The sequence below is a fragment of the Pundamilia nyererei genome, unplaced genomic scaffold, assembly GCF_000239375.1.
Source record: "Pundamilia nyererei isolate P.nyererei 1_Seehausen unplaced genomic scaffold, PunNye1.0 scaffold00019, whole genome shotgun sequence".
Lineage (NCBI taxonomy): Eukaryota > Metazoa > Chordata > Actinopteri > Cichliformes > Cichlidae > Pundamilia > Pundamilia nyererei.
In genome coordinates this window covers 1,414,330-1,434,155 of record NW_005187420.1, presented here as the reverse complement: position 1 = coordinate 1,434,155, position 19,826 = coordinate 1,414,330, and the positions used below count along the sequence as shown (strand labels likewise).

The 19,826-nt window shown below is 38.2% G+C and overlaps 1 protein-coding gene across 3 annotated transcripts in view; it reads right to left on the bottom strand.

The window, feature by feature from the left end:
- Positions 1 to 19,826, bottom strand: part of LOC102205775 (MTSS1-like protein) — a 70,414-nt gene that overhangs the window by 45,422 nt on the left and 5,166 nt on the right. For all 3 annotated transcript variants that reach the window (XM_013909132.1, XM_013909134.1, XM_013909133.1), the window contains exons 2-3: positions 4,503 to 4,564; positions 3,689 to 3,762 (exon numbers count right to left, since the gene is read on the bottom strand). In XM_013909132.1, coding sequence (XP_013764586.1) covers positions 3,689 to 3,762; positions 4,503 to 4,564 — 136 coding nt within the window. The remainder of the gene's footprint in view (positions 1 to 3,688; positions 3,763 to 4,502; positions 4,565 to 19,826) is intronic.

The following is a 19,826-nucleotide window of genomic DNA, read 5'->3' as shown; positions in this document are numbered from 1 at the left end:
ACACACACACACACATAATGACAAAAACTAAGAAAACTGTTTATCTTACCTAATGTGGCCACTTTTAATTTTGTTAGGAGAAAATAATGAATATAGATGACCCCAGGAGAAAACATAGATCGAGACTGAAAAGTTCATTACCTGGCGTTTGTGACTTTTCCCACTTACATATAAAAATAGAGCGTGGCTTTGTTTTAAAGCCACCCTGTTAGCATTTACAGATGCACACATTTTTGTGTTAGTTTTCCTCTCCAAATCCTCATCAAACCCCTAATAAGAAAGAAAATATAGACTATCTACCAAAACACATACTTTTTAGTTATTTTTGTTTATCAGGTATTAACAGCAGACTGTGTCCAGACATATTATTTACTCATAGAGGTTTCAGCTAGATGCTAGTGTGAGCAGACTCTGTAGCACACAGATATCAGATAGCTGATAGCTATCCCCTTCTAGTGTTAGCATGCTAACATTAGCTATACACACTGAACGCAAACGATAGTGGACACTTTTGTGACCAGGCTAAATCACAGAGAGTGAACTCTTTGTATTTTACCAATCAGCAGGTCAAACAAATAGTGAAAGACGTGATTTTGGTCAGTTTGATCACCTTGACCGAACTTGATTTTCAACATAAAAAATGTAAAATTAAATAAAAAGTATATAAAAATATCCTCTAATAACACTAGAAATGACTTGTCTGTAAAGGGTTAATCTTGAGAGAAACATACATCAAATATCATGTCAGTACAGATACTAAAATACTTTTGAATAATACATGTCAGCTTCATTAGTTAGATAAGTTGGGGATCCTTCTCTGAGGGGCATGTACAGCAGCGGTGAAGGGTTTGTGGACATTTTGAAACGTCCCTGTTTTTGGAAGAAAGATGAGAATAAATTGATCATTAATCAGAAATCTTTTATGAGGGACTGCGTAGAAAAATGTACAGAGTTGTGTGTTTCAGCGGCACAACGTGTTCCCTGATGGAATATTTAAAGGCTAATTCATCATTAGAAAACTTTTTAAATCGTGCTGACTCAGCAGAAAACCCTTTTGTTAATTAAATAAGGCTGCTGAGTCTCTGAAACATCAGCCTTCAACTACAGGCAGAAACGGCCAGTGAACAACTGTGTGTACAACTCCAGTCACAGAAAAATCAAAAGTAAATTTGATCTGAATAGAAAAAAACCCCAGGAACAAATCTTGAGAGTTCCTGGTTTGACATCTCACAAGTCCTCAACTGGAGGCTTCATTAAGCTGTAAATGTAACAGCCGCATTGTGCTGGTCTGGGTAGGGAGTCCTGCACGCTGTCGCATGAAAATTTCAACTTGTTTTCGAAATGAACTGCCACATAAGGCTTTTCTTTCTTCTGTTTCTAAGAACTAAAATAGTTCACGGCAAGTTTCACAAGATGGTGAATGATAACATGAATCATTAGCTGTCAAGACTTTGAGAAATATTCCATGAATAATGGGAGCCTGTTTTTTTTTCACTTGATAACATTTTGCAGCGTTTCAGTTCACTTAAAATTTGTTTGACAGCCGTAATGAAAACATTCCCAATCCAGCCTTCCAAATGGGACTGTCAGTACTAGAGCAGAGCACAGGATCATCAGTACCCTTTGGGCTTGATTCATACACACTGTAATAAGTAGCACATTGATATAGCAAGTGGCAGGGAGACAGAGAGCATCATTATTGGTGCCGTCTCCTGCCTGCATCCATTTAACAAATCTATTATAGAACATCACACACTGAGAAAGAGACGCATCTGTATCGCAGTCTGACAAATGGACTCTAACAGGAATGACTCATCAGTATAGAAAGTAGAAAGAGCCTCTGATGAACAGTCTGGATCTTTGTGACAGGACCATTTATGTTATATTTCAGCGTGTGTGTGTGTGTGTGTGTGTGTGTGTGTGTGTGTGTGTGTGTGGCACATATAATGAGCTGACAAAGCATGGTGACTTCCTGTCTGGCCTGTAAAAGCAGCATGATCTTCCTGTATCCTCTGCTTTAGGAGCCCACCTGGGGCTGCAGACACACACCACATACACTGTCTGGCAGCTGCACCTAATAAGCTACATGGATGGAGAAATTCCCTGTATTACGGTCTCGGTCGTCTTCCTCACTTTCCTCAGTGGTACCGTACTATTCACGTAGGTTGCCGGTGGGCGATGAATGTTTGTCTGACCTTCTTAGCTCTCATCCCACACTCTCTTAAAACTTGTGCCAAGCTTTAAGCCTACGCACAGAATATCAAGTGTGTCAAGAGTGTCAAGCCAAACACACAAGAAAACAATCCATAGCCCATAAGTCTATAAACTCAGTTGAATTTTTGGCTGAGTACCATGCAGAAAAAAAAAAATGTAACAACATTAATCATGGGCATTTTAGGAATTTAAGATGTGAATCAACTTGCTAGAAAGCAACCAAACAGCTGTTTAAAGTTACAATTGTTTGGCACATTACCCACAGGTTTTACCGGCTGTGTATAATGTGCACATTTTTTGTAAGCTCTTCTTAGGAAACATGATCCATGGAATTGTAGCAAAAATGACAATTAGACAAAGTTTAAAGTGCAGTAGTCGCATTGCACACAATTCAAGCTGTTTATTTGCTACATAAAGTGAGAACTTCACTATCATTCTGCACCTCTGTCAGCAACAATCACCCAGTGAGCTTTACAAGCATTTCTCACCCTAAAATAAATTTTTTTGCTACACCTTCCAAAATCATTGGGTACAAAAACAATCTGAGGCTATACTTCTGGAGCTACTTCCTACTTCACACTGAGCTTACTGTTGTGTCATTCATGAATTATGAAGATTTCACACCTATTACATGACCGACTTGATTCATTTGACGCAAAAACAACTTATCACTTTCATTTATAGATATGAGTTTTAGTCATTTTGGTCTGTTTTTCTGCACCCTGCATTTGGCATTACTCACACTTTACTCACTCACCAATCAGCATTAACATGTTGGTTTACTGATGCTGACGCTTGATGCTGGCTTTTATGTGTATTCACCATGACCAATATGAAAATACGGAAAAAATCTTAGTTATTCCTCCGGTACAGTAGTTGGAGTACTGGGGACTGTAACTATTCTGCAGGTTGCTGATGTTCAAACATTACCTCTGTGAGAACTTTCTCAATAACTCAAAAACTCTTACAGTACTTTGACAAGAAAGAATGAAGGACTATTTTTGTGTGTCTCAAAAAGACTCCATGGAATAAAAATAATAACCAATACTTTCCATTTCTTTTCTTTCCCAGCAATAAAATCCTGATGCACGTATTTTTTGTCCCCTGTTGCCTCAGTGTTTAAAAGGTGTTTCCCATTGCATTGGGATGCCTGATAAAATGCATCCTGCTACAAAAATAGATTTGATTGACCTCTCTGAGGTACTTCCATCATGTTTTTGTCTCTGTAAACAGCAGTAAACTTGTTTTGAAGTTTGGGACAAAGTTTACCTCGAGGACACTGGAAACACTTTCATGAGTAAGATGGCTCTTTAGAAGGCTGGTTGATAATATCTCAACAACATAATAATACTCTTGATAGTTCTGCAATGTGGAGGGCATTTCAGAAAAGCAACAACAGAAGACACAGAGCCTACAGTTCTCTAAGCAAGTCGCTGTTTCTTTCTTACAAACCCGCAGACACACGTTATCCTACCTCTGGTGTTGGTAGCCATGTCTGCCACCTTCTGAAAGGCATCAAGGAAGGCCACGGCAGCCAACACAGTGGTTCTATGGACAGAAAAAAAGCATTTTGACAAAACTTCAGCCTGACTTCACATGATATTAGGATATTATGGTATTATGGAATTTATACATAGACTATATTTAAAACTGTATATAAAAATGGAGCTGTACCAACAATACCTGCTGCTGTGTCAGTTTTAAAGCCTTAACTTCCTCAACTCATTTTAAGTAAGGTTTGGATTTAAGTGAAAAGGGTACAAGATTTCTCTAAGGCCTCTCACTAATAAAAACATTTTAACAACTAAAATAGATGAACACTTTAATTTCATTCATTGTCATTTCTGATTCATCTTTTGGATGCGACAGTGGGCATGTCTGAAAAAACAGAATGTGAATATTTTGAAGGAAACAGCGTTGCGAACAAAAGCAAGTGGAAAAGTCATGTCTGTGATGTGGGACTCATATACCTTTCCACAGTTTTTGCTAGGACTGTCCTACAAGAAATCTCAGAGTGTGTTAAAACTGTAACACCCAGTTATCCACTCCCATATTAACTGGTTTAATGCCCTATATTAGGCCCACTTTTCAGGCTACTGCATTCTCATATTTAGTCTATGCCTTTAAATGAAGTCTAAAGGCCTAAATACTGAAGGTAAAAAAAAAAATCCCAAATTCTCTCGACTTTAATCTGTCTTGTTTTGAAACTGGCATTAAATATTCTCTTAATATTTTCGTAATTCAAAAGCTGTCGACTGCGCAGTGGTGTGTTGTGCAGTGGAGCATACCGGAGTTGGGAATGCAGCTTGGTGGCCTTGGCGCTGAAGTCCTCCCACACAGGATAGGAGCACTGACAACACAAAGAAAGGGATCCACATTAAAATGGAAAAATATCATTTAATGACAAAAGTTTACTGCATATATGTGTTACCAAACCAAAATACACGTGTTAAAAAGAATGCCAGAAGAAAAAAGATAGATGAAGTCCCATATGGAAAAGATTTAATATAAATCTTAGTTTGTATCTGTCTTGTGTGAAACTTGTATGAAAAGCATACAAGAGTGAAAACAGATATAAGAGCCCTTGAAAAATTATATAATGAAACTTGTATGTTTTGGATACTTCCTAAAACAATATATGAAAGTAATGAGAAAGTGGCCACTTTCATGAGTAATCACATATAAGTTTTTACTATTTCTTTTCCATATGGGGTGGGAAGATAATGATGTAGTAATAATATTCTAACATGAAGAGTTGCTTTTGAAGAATAAAAAAAGTTTTACTTTTGAGACTTTGCATTGCATTTTGCTTATATATGTTTCTGTGCATGCGTGTGTTTAAATTGATACCAATAATGTTCAATATGAATTAAAAATAAACAAATATTCTGATAACAGAAAAGTGTCTTTGTTGTAAATTCACTACAGACTTTTTCATTTCATATGCTTTGATGTCCTTTAGCTCTACATTTTTCAAGTTAAAACCATACAGACACACACACATACGTTTTCATATCTTAGTGAGGACATCTCATTGACATAATGCTTTCGCTGGCTGTTTACCCTAACCCTTGCCATCAAAAATGAATGCCTAATCTGAATCCTAACCCTCAGCCTAAACCTAACCATAACCTAATTGTAACCTTGATACTAAAACTGCATTTTGAGCCTGAAAAATGTCTTCAAACTCGTGCGGATGGCATTTTGTCCCCATAAGTGACTGTTAGGCCCCACAAGTATAGTAGCATGGCATTTTTCTGTCCTCACAAAGATATCTAAACATGTACACACACACACACCAATTCCATTCTCTCCTCCATTGGTACTCTGCATCCCCCAATCCCTTTTTCACCCCCGCTTCACCCCGTCCTTCATCATCAACCCCCTCTCCTCCTCATGCAGCCATCTAATCCATCTATCCAACACACAGACACACAAATGCGCACACACACATATAGAGAAGACTTGACAGCCACTGGCATCAGGCAGCATCAAAGGGTCTGACTAGAACAGCCAAGATCGTTAACACAATTCAAAGCTGAAACGGTGTCTTAATGGATGCTACTCCCCCATCCTCCTAGCACTTCTTAAGACTCGATGATTCCTCTATCACACACCCCCAGCACATATTACATTATACTTGATCCAGGTTAACCTATAACCCTGTTAAATGCTTGCAAATTGTGTGTGCCGGGGGTTGGCGGGTGTATTTATATCAGCATGAGGTCAAAAATGTCTTTACAGGAACAGTGAAATATGAGAAATCTGCCAGTGTAAAATAGAAACTCGAGGAAATGGAGGGGATAATGAAAAAATGAAAGTGAAGGAAAGAAGGAGGAAGTGGATGTTTTTGTGTGTTTCTGGGGGGTGGGGTATCCTGTCGTGATGTCAGCCTGGCACAGACAGTAAGGCCTGTATACTCTTTGATCTGGCCTGTTTGATGTGGCTTAATTTGGTCTGAAATCACAGTACCATTTCCCCTTGGTACTGAAAGCTACTCCCTCTACCCTCTACACACACACACACACACACACACACACACACACACACACACACACACACACACACAGTAACCCTGCACCCTCCCTTTGCAGGAGCTTAAATAGTGTGGCTGGAAGATAAACCAAAGCGATGCCCTCCTCCTCGCACACACACTCATACATACACACGAGGGGAATCCTTCACTTTATTAGCATATTTGTGCAATTTCAATCCAATAAAAATTTGGTGGTAAGTTACTGTATGAAGACTGAGTAAGGATGCGTGTGATTGCTTTCAGCTTCTTAAAATGCAGGACACACACTGTATGCTGCTGTGAGGTATGAGGTATGATCAGTAGCTTCCAGATTAAATGAAGACTGTCTCTGTGGGATAGTGGCACTGAATATTCAGATGGCAGCATGGAGGCTTTGGGTTTGGTCTCGAGGCCATTCTGTGTGGCATTTACATGTTTTCAGCATTCCTGTGTTGGTTCTCTTTGGGTACTCCAGCTTCTTCCCGCAATCCAAAGACATGCATGCTGTTTTAATTGTTGATTCTAATTTTGCTATGGATTTAAGGTGCATGGAATTAAATGCTATACAAATATATGGCTAAACATGAATCGTAGTCTAAATTGCTTTTTTATACAAGTACCAGTCCATTTCTATTGGGTGTTCCTGTAAAGTAAACACAAGTTCCTTTTAATATTATATTTGCATACCATAAAATTTTACATTATTTATAATGTGTTCAACGGACCTTACTGGCCGTTTGAACATTTGTAAACCAAAAGAAAGAAAAAAAAATAGTAATAATAACTGGGAAAAGAGTCGGACTAGCACTGATCATTTTTCCACTGATTTTAAATTCAACTGTTTCATTTGTATTAATTTCCACAAAATATAGCTTGTGCTAGCATCAAACAGCATGGATAGTAAATCTCTTTCTCAGAACAAAAGATCAAAGAAACTGCCACAGAGATTTCATCTTTTATTTTAAAAAAATTAAGAAAAGATTGTTATTTCAAGGTGTAGAGGTTTATATTTGCTGGTTTGTTCTGGGATGTGTCTGCCCTTCCATGTGAAACGTGGGGAGAGCGGGACCCAGACTTTCAGGACCGAGCCAGAAGGCATCAGTGACAAAAGATATGACATTGATTAAGTCAGACACAACAGGCTAAACAGCTAGTCTAGCTAAATAACAAATAAAAACGATTGAATTCATAGAAAGGTATCAGGTGAGCCAACAGCTAAAGTAATTTGACACTGGATTTACTGGATACTCAAAAAAAGCATCAAGATTTTGCATAACAGGCATCTTTCTTGAAAAAAAGCACACAAAACCATCCATCCATTCGCTTCCGCTTATCCTTTTCAGGGTCAGCCTAACCCAGCTGTCATAGGGCGAGAGGTGGGGTACACCCTGGACAGGTCGCCAGTCTGTGGCAGGGCCAACACACAGGGACAGAAAGCCATTCACACCTAGTGGCAATTTGGATTATCCAATTAACCCACAAGCTGCATGTCTTTGGACAGCGGGAGGAATGCTGTCCAAAGACAGCCGGAGTACCCGGAGGAACCCACACAAACTCCACACAGAAAGACCCCTGATGGTGGAATTGAACTCAGGACCTTTTTGCTGTGCGGCAACAGTGCCAACCACCGTGCCACCGTGCTGCCTGCACACACACAAAACCAGTGATTACACAATTGGTACTTTTCTTTAGTTGACACTTAAAACCTATGAGGCTAACATTTAAGATATTCTTACAAAAACAGGGTCAGTGACACATGTGTGGACTTTTGCATTTAAGGAGATTAAAATTCCCTGGGCCTGCACAGCTTCTTGCTCCCTAAATATGTCGTTGCGTGTATGTTTGTCTCAACCAAAGAGCTAAAAGACCGCGACCATAACCACTGCTCTCAGATGATTGTGGGACTTGGAACATCACTGTGGCCGAGGGGCAAATACATCAGAGTGTGGGAGACACAGACAGTGGGAGACAGTGAGTGTGCGAAAAAGCTCTGGGATTGTATACTGTTACATCACCACTTCCTGTGTCACAAAAACATCAACAGGGCATGCACGATTACCTCTTGCTCACATACACAGACACAACAGCCATCCATTTATTGTAAACATAGCACCACTAAACTTTATCCCAGCCGTCTTCCTCTCATGTTAGTTAGTTGTTTAAAAATGGGTCAAATTCTAAAGACATTGGATCGGCCATGTATCAGCTGAGCGTGTGCATAATCATGAATTAGAATGGTTTTGTGTTCCTTTTATAGAATATCATAACAGAAATTTCAAGCGCCACTTCACCTCAACACTTTGTCTTTCTCTCTTCCTTTATAGCCTCCCTTCCTTCCTTTTTCCTTTATTGCTTCTTTTTTTGTGGATGTAGCAAAACCGAATGTGGTTAGACTGCTGAGCTGCTGCCTGGATTTCATGTTCTATCGAGAGTGGACTTGCACTCTAAGCAAAACCATTCATTATAATAGAAACCCTTTGAAAATAGCTTAGTGATAACTAACTAATCACTGTCATACAACAGTTTCTGCATCTGTCTATTTTGCTCATGAAGCTAAACAATCAGTTGTTTTTGGACTTACAGAACAGGATGATGAATGTGACCGCAAAATGTTGAAGCCAAATCACAAAAGTGTAGCTTTCTTTAAATTAATGGTGATTAACGTTCAAAGAACAACTGCATGTTTTTTTAATTGATTGGTTTTATTTTCTTTCCTTTTTCTCCATCCTTAGCAGTTTTGAATAACAAGGTTCATCTGCTTTGAGTTAATTAGTGGTGACAATTAATTAATTAGCGGTATCCCTGTTTCCATGTTATACTGATTGTCATGGAACATCTAGTAGTTATCAGAAAGCACTGTTAGTGGTGGACAGGGTAAGCAGTTGTTTTGGGTGTTTTTCCTTTGTTAAAAAAATCCTTTTTACAGTAAATGTGTGTTGCGAAAGCATATATATAAGTATCCAGTCTGAGCTTCAAAAGTGTATGTTCTTAATACAATACAAATTACAAGAAGTTGGGACACTGTGTAAAATGTAAAAACAAGTTTGCAAACCTCATAAACCAACATTTTATTCACAATAGAACACAGAAAACAAATGTTTTCAGTGTTTCCCAAAAGTGCGTACATGGCCATGTTTACCACAGCATAGCATTCTTTCTTCTTTTAACAACAGTCTGTAGAAATTTGAGTACTGAAGAGACCAGTTGCTGAAGTTTTGGGACAGGAAAGTTGTCCGGTTCTTGTCACATAAAGGGTTGTAGCTGCTCAACAGTCCAAACAAACAACAAAACTAATTTAGGATCATCTGTCAACTTAACCTGCTTAATTTGGACTGCTCAGGAAAGCCAGTGCACCTAGAAAATATCCACGCAGGCATAGGTAGAACATGAAAACACGAAAAAGAAAAGCCTTAGTGCATTGATACTATGAAGTGAAATACTTTTAATTAGCCTGTCCATGGTGAAACCCACTTTTTAACTAGAGCCTAGCCAAGCTGATAGGGCAAGATTCATGGCCGTCGATTGGATTAGTGGAGGAAAATGGATGGAGAGATAATGCCAGTTCTCCTGATCTTTGCAAGGACTCATCACTTTTTGAGTTTCTAAACACAGAGTAAATTGCTGCAATTGAAACAGTGAGTTAGAAGTCAACGTCTGGGGTCATGATCCGAATTTCCCGTCCTTACACTGGAAATACTCAGTTTGGCGACAGTGCTGCCTGGATAGAGCATGCAGGGAGTCAGCTACACTGCACTTACTCATAGTGAAATCACCAAGCATAAAAACTGTTTAATCTTCAATGCAATTAAAGTAGACATTTGCCTTCTTGGACATTTTAAGTTCAGGGCTGTAGAGTTTGAGCTTTATTTTTTATCATCAATCTGATGATTCCTCCATTGACTTCTTTTTCTTTGCATGCTGGAAAATCACTCAAAAAATCCATTTTATATATCAAAATGGTGAGCTGTATTTATTTAAAAAACAAACAAACAAACAGAATAATATCATCCTTGTGGACAACTGTGGGCACTACACACACATGCTACTACTTTTTATTCCACTTGGAGAATGTATTTACAGTTGGTCTCTTCGGAGGATACACAGATATCTTCAGAGAGCCTTATGAACACTCTCTGATGACAATATTTATGTTACTTGGAATCTAGTGGACCCTTGTATGCTTGGGGATGTTGAAAGTACAACTCCTGCTGCAGAAAAAGACATTTGTGGCCAGGCACAGAAGTTCCTACAAAACAAACATATTGGTAATTCAGTATGATCAGGATACATTAAGAAGGCCATTTGGTTTGAATTTCATTAATGTGGACAAGAACAATAAGTGACATGAACCCATAGAATGATTATATGATTCTCAGGTGTACATTTGATGGATACAGTTTCCTGTTTATTTTTTTTTAGCTGAATTAAAACTTACTTTTTGATAGTTGTGCAAATATCAAAAGGTAGACAAACTGTGCTTTAATCTTTCAGCAATACATATTTTTCTTTTCACTCTTTTTTTTCTAGTAATCCTTCATTTAATCCAGTTCTGATTCTAGACTCTGGGGTACTATCAACAGTCCTCTGGCCTAGTTCTCATAGCACCAGTCCATCCAGTCTGCCCAGCATTCTATTGAGAGCTCCACTCCACCACTCCACTATAGTGGACGGGAAGCTTACTGTCTCCTCTCATTCTTTTGTTCCCTTTGTCTCCCCCACAGCAAGACAAAAAAACAGAGGAAATCCAGCAAGAGAGACGGAGGGAGAAAGGGAACGGGTGGAGGCAGGCAGAGAGGGATGTAAGGATTAGCATGAGTTTTTTTTTTTTTTTGGTCGTATCACTGAGCCAGTTCACACTTTAAAAGAGAAATGCAAGAATCAAACAATAGAAGCTAATTTCACAGTGCTCCATATGCATAATCATCTGCTTTCATAACGAGGATCAAACTCACTATTATCAAGGTTGGGGATGGATGTATAACCCACAGAAAGAGTGTTATATATCATATCTCTTCCAGAAAGAATGGTGATGTGTTTAGTCTCCTTTTAGTCAACGGTACCAGTGCATTAACTGGGATTTAGTTACATAGGTAAAGCTTCACGTTCCTGCTCAGTGTGGCTAGATAGAGTTTAGTGGCCAGTGAATTCAATTATGTTACATTACAGTCTTTTCCAATTTGGGCCTTTCTAATATATTAATTTTACCAGCAAATTAGACCTTGTATATTCCTGTAAAACTACAATATTTTCCTGTTTCATTATTTTAACTCAGAGATTTGGTTTATTGTATCATCAATAAAATATCAGTCACTCTTTGAATTTGATGGTGGCTGACTTTGCTTTTTAGAATTTAAATTTACATGTTGAGAAGATTACTCCTCTGGTTATGATGATGTCCCGCTCAGTCTAGACTGCACCTGAGTACAAAGTGGCTCAGAATTAGCTGCAAAGTCTGAAGTTTGGGAATGAAGCTGGAGAGTAACAAAAGTACTGAGACAATAGAATCAATTAAATGGTTGATCTACCGTCACCTAAGACCACGAGGTGTGGGCACTGACTAAAAGAATAAGATACCAGACATCATGACAAAGCTTTCTCCAAACAATTGTTAGAGGAAATACTCAGTGACGAGAAGTGAGTAGACTCCAGAGTAGAGCTGCTGCTAGGGTTTTCTCAGATAGCAATGAGCGCTAACAACAATCAGATTACGTACTCATTTGCAACAGTATCAATATCCTTCAGTCAACACACAACTTCACGCCACACCACTGCAGACAGACACAACCGCTAGTTGATGTTCAAAATACTGAACAGTCTTTATAAGGAATTTCAAGGGTTCAGTCAAGTAAAGTAAAAAGTAAAGTAAATTAATGGCTGCCTAAATAAATAAATACTTAGCGTAAATCAATGGTTGCTTTTGTGCAACCATTTTATTTTTTTATTTGTATTTAAATGTTGCGTTAAATTACTGGTTAGTTTGTATGGGACATAACAAAGTTAGCTTGTTGTGAATTGAATGTGAATTTATTTTATTTTTATTCGTGCACAGTGGCTGCGGTTCCTTATGGCCAGTCTGGGTTTACATCAGTGAAGTAAACTCATTTAGATTTAAGATGATGATGCTTAGATTAATTCACTCAACGTATCAACAGTACTGTCTAGTATAAAGACCTCATACTGTTAGTGTACGAAATGGAAATCAGCCATGATGGCTCGTGAAACTGTTGACATCTTGTTGAATTCACTAGACTGCAGTCTTGGGGTTCTTCCACATGCCAGATTCCACTTTAACCCCTGACTGTACTCATTTTACTGTTCATGTGTGGAGGCCTTCACAGCTGCACATCCATTAGAATTAGAATTAAGATTGGAATCATATTTTTATTCTCGTGTACTAATATTATTTTATTAATATAGTAATATAGTACAAGGTTCAGTTACCTTTGCATGGTGGAATGGTGGAATTTTCCTTCAACAAGCTACTTTCTTACTCTTTCTTACTTTCTTACTCGACTGAAAAAAACATACTTACTACTTAGTACTTAAAGTATTTTTTAACACAAGTATCTGTACTTCTATTTAAGTACAGAATGTCTGTACTTTTTCCACCTCTGCCTATGAAGTGCATTTGCACTGGACATATGCATTTTGTGGTTTCAGTTAGAGAAGCTAGTAGTTGAACTAAAAATCGATAAACTAAACAGGGGAAAATGTCACGTATGTAATATCAGTTTTAAACATTCTGAATAAACCGGTACTACGCACATCCTCCACCACATCACCTGGCAGTTGGTTTTGGAGAAAAAAGAATCAGCGCAGCAATGATGAAGCTGCCTCACTGCATAATTGATGAAGTGCAGCAGCTAATTCCAATCTAAACACAGTGATGAAGGAAAGAGGAAACCATCTGTGTGTTGTTGTGTCACTCTGCTGTTAGGCCAGAGATCACAGACTCCCTACGAGTGAAACATCTGGGATGTCTGCATCATACACTGCACTGATGAATGTCATGTAATATGCCAAACAGGGGTAGATATGAACATACACACATAATCAATCAAGTGTATCATAATAGGAATGAAAGCCGAGAATCAAAGAATATTAGCATTATTACAATAGGATACAGCTAAAAATATTTAACTGGTGCTTTAGCAGGATCATGACATTACACTATTTCAGGACCGTTACATGGTATTATTTGTGACTACAGATAAATCTTTTTCCTTTAACTGACTAACATCCACCAAATCACTAGAAAGCCATCGCTGGTTCAGCATTGAGTGTCAGTTTAGCAATGTCCAACCCTCAGTACAGAATTTCCACCTACATGAAGCAACCCAACAGGAAACACAAAAAAATTAATTTCAAATTTAAGATATTATGCTAAATTTCTACACACGTGTCTCTTTATTATGGGACTGAGTAACATTGATATCATCATAATAAGTTGAGCAAGAGGTTTCCGTTTGGACGTCCAAATACCTGCCAGTGTTTTATGACCATACAGACACTTCCCTGGGGAATTTACATTAAAATGCATCAACTGTGCATTCGAAGAAGTATCACATCAATGACTGTTTTCAGTTGTGAGTGTCAAGTAATCAAGGTTTAGCCCTAGACAGCAGAGATGCTGCACTACACAAAAATACCACTATAGAAAACGCTCAACTGACCTCATTTAGTAGTAAATCATTGTAACTGTGAGAAGTAAGCAAAGTTTAGCTGGTAAGATGCTGAAACCCAAAGTTTAGATGTACTAGTTGAGATTGTTGAGACTTGCCAATGTGCCCTTATCTGTGTTCAGTCTGTGTCAGTATCTATTGAAGTGTCATCAAGTGCTCTAACAATAATCTACAGAAGAAGATAGGGTTCAGTTCAGTTCAATTCCATTTATTTATATAGCCCAATATCACAACGAGAGCTTGCTTGAGGTGCTTTATATTGTAAGCTAGACGTTACAATAATATAGAGAAACACCGACAAATAGATGAGAGCCTATGAGCAAGGATTCTGGCAAACGTGGGAAGGAAAAACTCCCCTTTAACAGGAAGAAATCTCCAGCGGAACCAGGCTCAGTTGTGACTGGTTAGGGTGGGGATTGGAAATTTACGGTCAAATTGGAAATTTAGATTTGCACTAATTAACAAGTATAATAGCAAAAACTACTCCGAGCGTAGCAGCAATTGCACCAGCACCTATATGCTATATGCAAACATATACTTCAGATCATGATGTTGTCTGACTGCATTTATTTGATGTGTCACCTGTCCTATTTTCCATCTTGCTTGTTCAGAACATCTGCTGTTGGCACTTGTCAAGGACAGCAGCTCCATATTTTGAAAGGTGGTAATCTAAAAGTGAAGTGACGTTTTACATTGATGACACTGATTAATATATATTTCTGCTGCTAGTTATGGTAGCAACACTATAATGACTTAAAATGACAAAATCAGTTTTTTAAAAATAAAAATAACAGTATATACTAATCTATATGACCTACAAAGTGGAGCTGGGGTGGTTGATGCAGTTAAGCAGAGGAGGTTATGGGAAAGAGTCCAGCAAGTCAGAACCACACGTCCATTAATTTGGGAAAAAGTCCAATAAAAGAAAGAGAAAATCATCAGCTAGCCAGTAAACAAGAAAACTGACTTATGATGTGGATTTCAGCCTTAATTTCCAGGCCAAGTAATGATTCACACACACTTTAAGCATAAATATTCAGTCCTGAATCATAAAAGGCACACAGAGATGCACACATTTTACACCCTGCACAGTGATAAAAGATGAGACTGAGGTGCATTATCATTCACTGGATGGCATGTTCACAAGGAGCCATCAATCATCCAAACTCGTGGCTTTTTTTCCCTTTTCCTTTACTGGGCTGAAGGTTATTATTTTCTGCACTGCTCCGCTCTTGTCAAAGGGTTGTCACTGGATGCTGAAGGTGTGCCCATCAGGCTTCTAAGACTAAGTGCAGCTGTTATCGTCACTCCCCTCATGTACAGAGATGAGAGGTGGAACTTGATTGTAATGCCTCATAATATTATGTATTACCACTGTATCACATGGCAGTATCAATGGTTAATTATATTAGTGGGCCATATTGCCACTGTGTGGAGATCAAAATAGAGCAAAATACAAAACTGCACTTAAACGTTCTTAAAAGTTAAGGACTGGCTGACCTTCACATTTTAAAGAAGTTATGACTTCAGTTTCCCTTTACTTAGTTGAGCTATTCTTGTTTTAATGCATTACTGTAATACTATTGCAGTTCAATATTGCTAATGCTATATATCAGCTGATGATACGAAACACAATAGATTCTACCAATTAACTGTTTTCAAGAAATACCACATATGTCTTGTTGTGAAAGGACCCTGAATTTAATAGTGGAGGAAGATGGATGGATGGATGGTTGGATGGAAAACCTACCTTGGAATATTATCCCAAGTGACAACCTCAGGCTAGCTAAGATGTGAATAGAGTGAAGCTGTGCAAAGCCAACCCCTTTTCATCCTACGGCATAGATAGCAGGGATGTCACCGGGACACACAGTTATGGTACCATCCGATAGCTGCCACACCTGCTAACATTAAATGCTTATGCTAAAGTCTTGGCACTGTATCAGCAGTAGCCTTGAAAAATATGATTTAACATTTTGATCTTCCACTATATCAATGTTTTAAAATGTATTTTCAATATAGGAGTTTATTTTTGTTTTGATGATCATTTTGTTTAGCTGTTGAGCTGGGTAATGAGCATCGTGTAATTCTTCAGGTATTTAGAGCCTTCGACCAGATTTCTGGTGTTGTGACATCCCACATACAAAGTCTGCATAAAGAGGTTTCAGATAGTGGCACGTGCTTGCAGGTTTGTCAGCAGGAGTTCCTGACTGATGTCCCTGATTCGTTTCTATCTTCCACTTGCTGGTTAAGTTTAGGCACTAAAAATGTTCAGGTTTAGAAAAAGATTGCAGTTGCCGTTAAAATCTATCCGTTCATAACAGTAACCCTTCATATTAAAAAATGATGAGAGCAACTGTGAGTGTGAAAGCCCCTGCTCACTAATGCCCTTCACACTAATGCCAGTATAAATCCAATGCTTGTCAAATACATGTGATTATGAAATGAAATGATGACATATAGAGCATGAAGAAAACTTTCTTTTTGAAATGAACAGGAGAATATTGATTTGCCATGTTCATTGTTATTCTCTGTGTCAGCCTCTGGCCTGTTCATAATGATCAGCGTGTTTTACAGTAAACAGCTGAGTTGTGATGAAAAGGTTTTGACAGGCCTGACAAAGGGTTCACTGAGTGAAGCTATCTTGGCGGGCTCCCAAGTAGCCTCCACGCCTCCCAAGACCAGTCCTCCCCATTCATCTCTACCGACTCTAATGAGCCTCGGGGCCCTAGCGACCTCTGAGATTTTAACAAGCTCTAACGAGGGAGATGCTCCTTTGCGTGCCCTATTTGAATATTGGCATCTTATACATAAGTATATGATGGACTGTAAGTTTTTTTTTCTTGTTTTCATTCTTTGTTATTTTTAATGAAAGAAACACAAAGCCTCGCTCTCAACTTTTGCTTCTTCTTGCGACTTTAAAAATCTGATTCTCTCTAAAGTACATATTTTAGGAATATCAAAGTCAATACATTCTAAAACTGCAGCATTAGTAAGAGTACAGTCATTTCATTTTATTGGATATAGCAAAAAGTATATAGTACATTCCTAGCCAACTCTTAAAAATTTAATAGATGCCCCTGAAAAGTTATTACAACTGATATTGCTGGTGCCTCTCAGCTTCAGTGTTGATGGAATTTGACAAATTCAAAGCAGTTGCTCTGAACACCATTAAGATTCAGTATTAAAGTCCAAAGTTATTAACTTTAGATGCAATTAGGATTGGAATTATGCTCTCTGTTTTTAAACAGTGCTCTTACTATTACTGTTATTAGCAGAAACCTGAACTGTGTCAGTTAGCAATAATAACCAATCTCAACTGCCAGATGAGGACAATGAAAGAAAAAAAAAATCAAAATTTCCATTAATCAACCAAGTTTGTCATAAACTCTTCAAGTGAGGCATAATATTTCATCAAAAAGCAAGACTTACAGCCAAAAAGGTTCAGTGTAAACAAAGTTCCAACTGAAAACAGAAATCCAAAAACACAAGGAACAAACAGGAATCAATAAAGATAAACAGAGGGAGCCAGGGAATGAAAAGATGAAAAGAACAACATATAGCAGTAAAAAAGCAAACATGAACCTTGAAAAAAGGCAACATTACATGTACACAGAGGGCAGAAGGCAGCCATGCAGGTGGTGGGGCAAACTAAGGTGTGGCAAACAACAGAAACAGTACGCAGGGAAAAGAGAAAATACTAAAGAGAGAGAGAAGAAAACATACTACTACTACTACTACTACTAATAATAATAACAACAACAATAATAATAATAATAATAATAATAATGATATGTTTATTTGTATAGAACTTTTCAAAACCATTGTTATAAAATCATTCCAGAGGAAAAAAGAAAAGAAAATTTTAAATCAATGTGAAAATGTGAATAAGATACAATGTGATTTACATTTTTCTGAATAACTTAAATTGAACATAAAACTCATAAACACTGAGGGAAGTAAAACTATTATAAAAATAAAAATAAACACATGAACCATAACCAGAATTGCCAAACTGAAACTCAGCATAAGAATGTTAACATAATGAAAACAGGAATTAAACACTCAATATCACAGCAAAGTGAAGAACAGGAAGAACAGAAAAACTAGTATCACGACAAAGTATCTATTTGTATCTATTTGCCTTAATTCTGCTAAACTTACTCAGCTTGGATAGATTACAGAAATACAGCAATCCTTCTAATAAATCATTCGATTTGCATTTCATGTATTTCCATAAAGAAAGTAGATTTGCAAGTTATGTGAATTCACTTCTGGAGTATCCAGCAGTATCCCTCCAGAACTGACAACAAAAAAAAAGGTTTAGCCTATTTGTTCCAGGACAGAACTGCTAATTGTGCAAGTTAACAGACTTATTAGTGTTGCAGGTCTGTCATTAAGACATGGGATAACCCATATGTCATACTGATGCCCATTGTCAAAAGATCTGTGAGAAATTCACTGAAAGGCAATACAATCAAACATAACATCAAACATCTGCAGCATGAGCTAACATGCTGGTGCTGATGTCTGTGCTGCAAAAAGCTCATTGGTGTGAGTAGCAGAGGCTGCATGGACATACACGAGCTACGTGGAGAAATCTGCCTGTCGATTTTCCTCCATCTTTGGGTTGAACCCGGGCCTCTGTTCTAAACAACAGGCCTTGCATTCGGAAGTGTCCTGGACCACATGGACACAAGCGCACCACAGACTGGACTAATGATTTGCTTCCACAGAGCATCTTCAGTTCTGTGGCATGGCCAAGGGTCATGGGGCATAATTGTCACCAGCTTTTAAAGGGATGGACAACAATGAACTGTCTCTGTGAGGCTACTGACCAGTTTACTTCCACTTCTGCTGGTTTGGTGGGGTTGTTGTTTTTCCTGCTCAACACGTTAATGAGGACTCAGGCAAGCACTATGTCCATTTAACACTCTCAATTCATCTGGTATTTTTGGGATTCTCTTTAAACAGAAAAAAACAGGACATAAACACTGATTGAGGCAGACTGTGACATACAACAAAGGTCCCCTGTTTGAATCAAACGAGGGTCTTTGTAGGCATATGGTGTTTTAACCACTTATCCTCTGATACAACCCAGCAGCAACATTTTAATGGCAGTAATAGCTCTTTCTCCTTTTTCAATTCCTTTGTGGAATTTAACTTGCCGTTCAGAGTCACTGTAAAGCCAGCATTTAGGATAAGTGAAGCTATAGGGCAGTCATTTACATGAAAGCACTGCTGCCACACATGCAAGTGGATCATAAATGACTTGCATCATAACTTTGTATTTTTGATGTGCATCCCACAATGCCAACAACGTCGCTGCAGGCAATACATGAAGACTCAACTGCATTTTTGCATTTGCAAATATTCAGTGTGCTATGCTTGCTAAGATTATTAGAACATTATTATTACCTGAAGAAACACTTGTTTGAAACATCACATAAATGTGTTACATAGATGACTCTTGGAATAAATGCCCGGATTGCCAGCAAGGTCTTTCCAGCAGTGGGGGAAAGGAAAAAAAAACTATTTAATGAAACCAATTTTAACTGGGGAAAAAAAATCACAAAAGCACAACACAGGATTTTTAAAGTCTGATAAAAAGGAGAAAAATGTTAAGAACTGAACATGCACGACACAGCGCAGTATCCAGATACCAGAAATACAGCAAGTTTGACAACGAAATTATATTCTCCTTTACTCTATCCTCCCGCCACTGTCAAGAAAACGTTATCCACTGGCTGATTTAATCAGATGACCATGAACATGACGTCTTCATCTCATCAGATTGACCCTCTGTAACCTGTGTGAACAATTCACTTGAAAGTGGCGAGACATGGCCCTCAAGGGATATACATTTGCTGACAACTACACAATGCCCTTAAACACACACACACACACACACACAC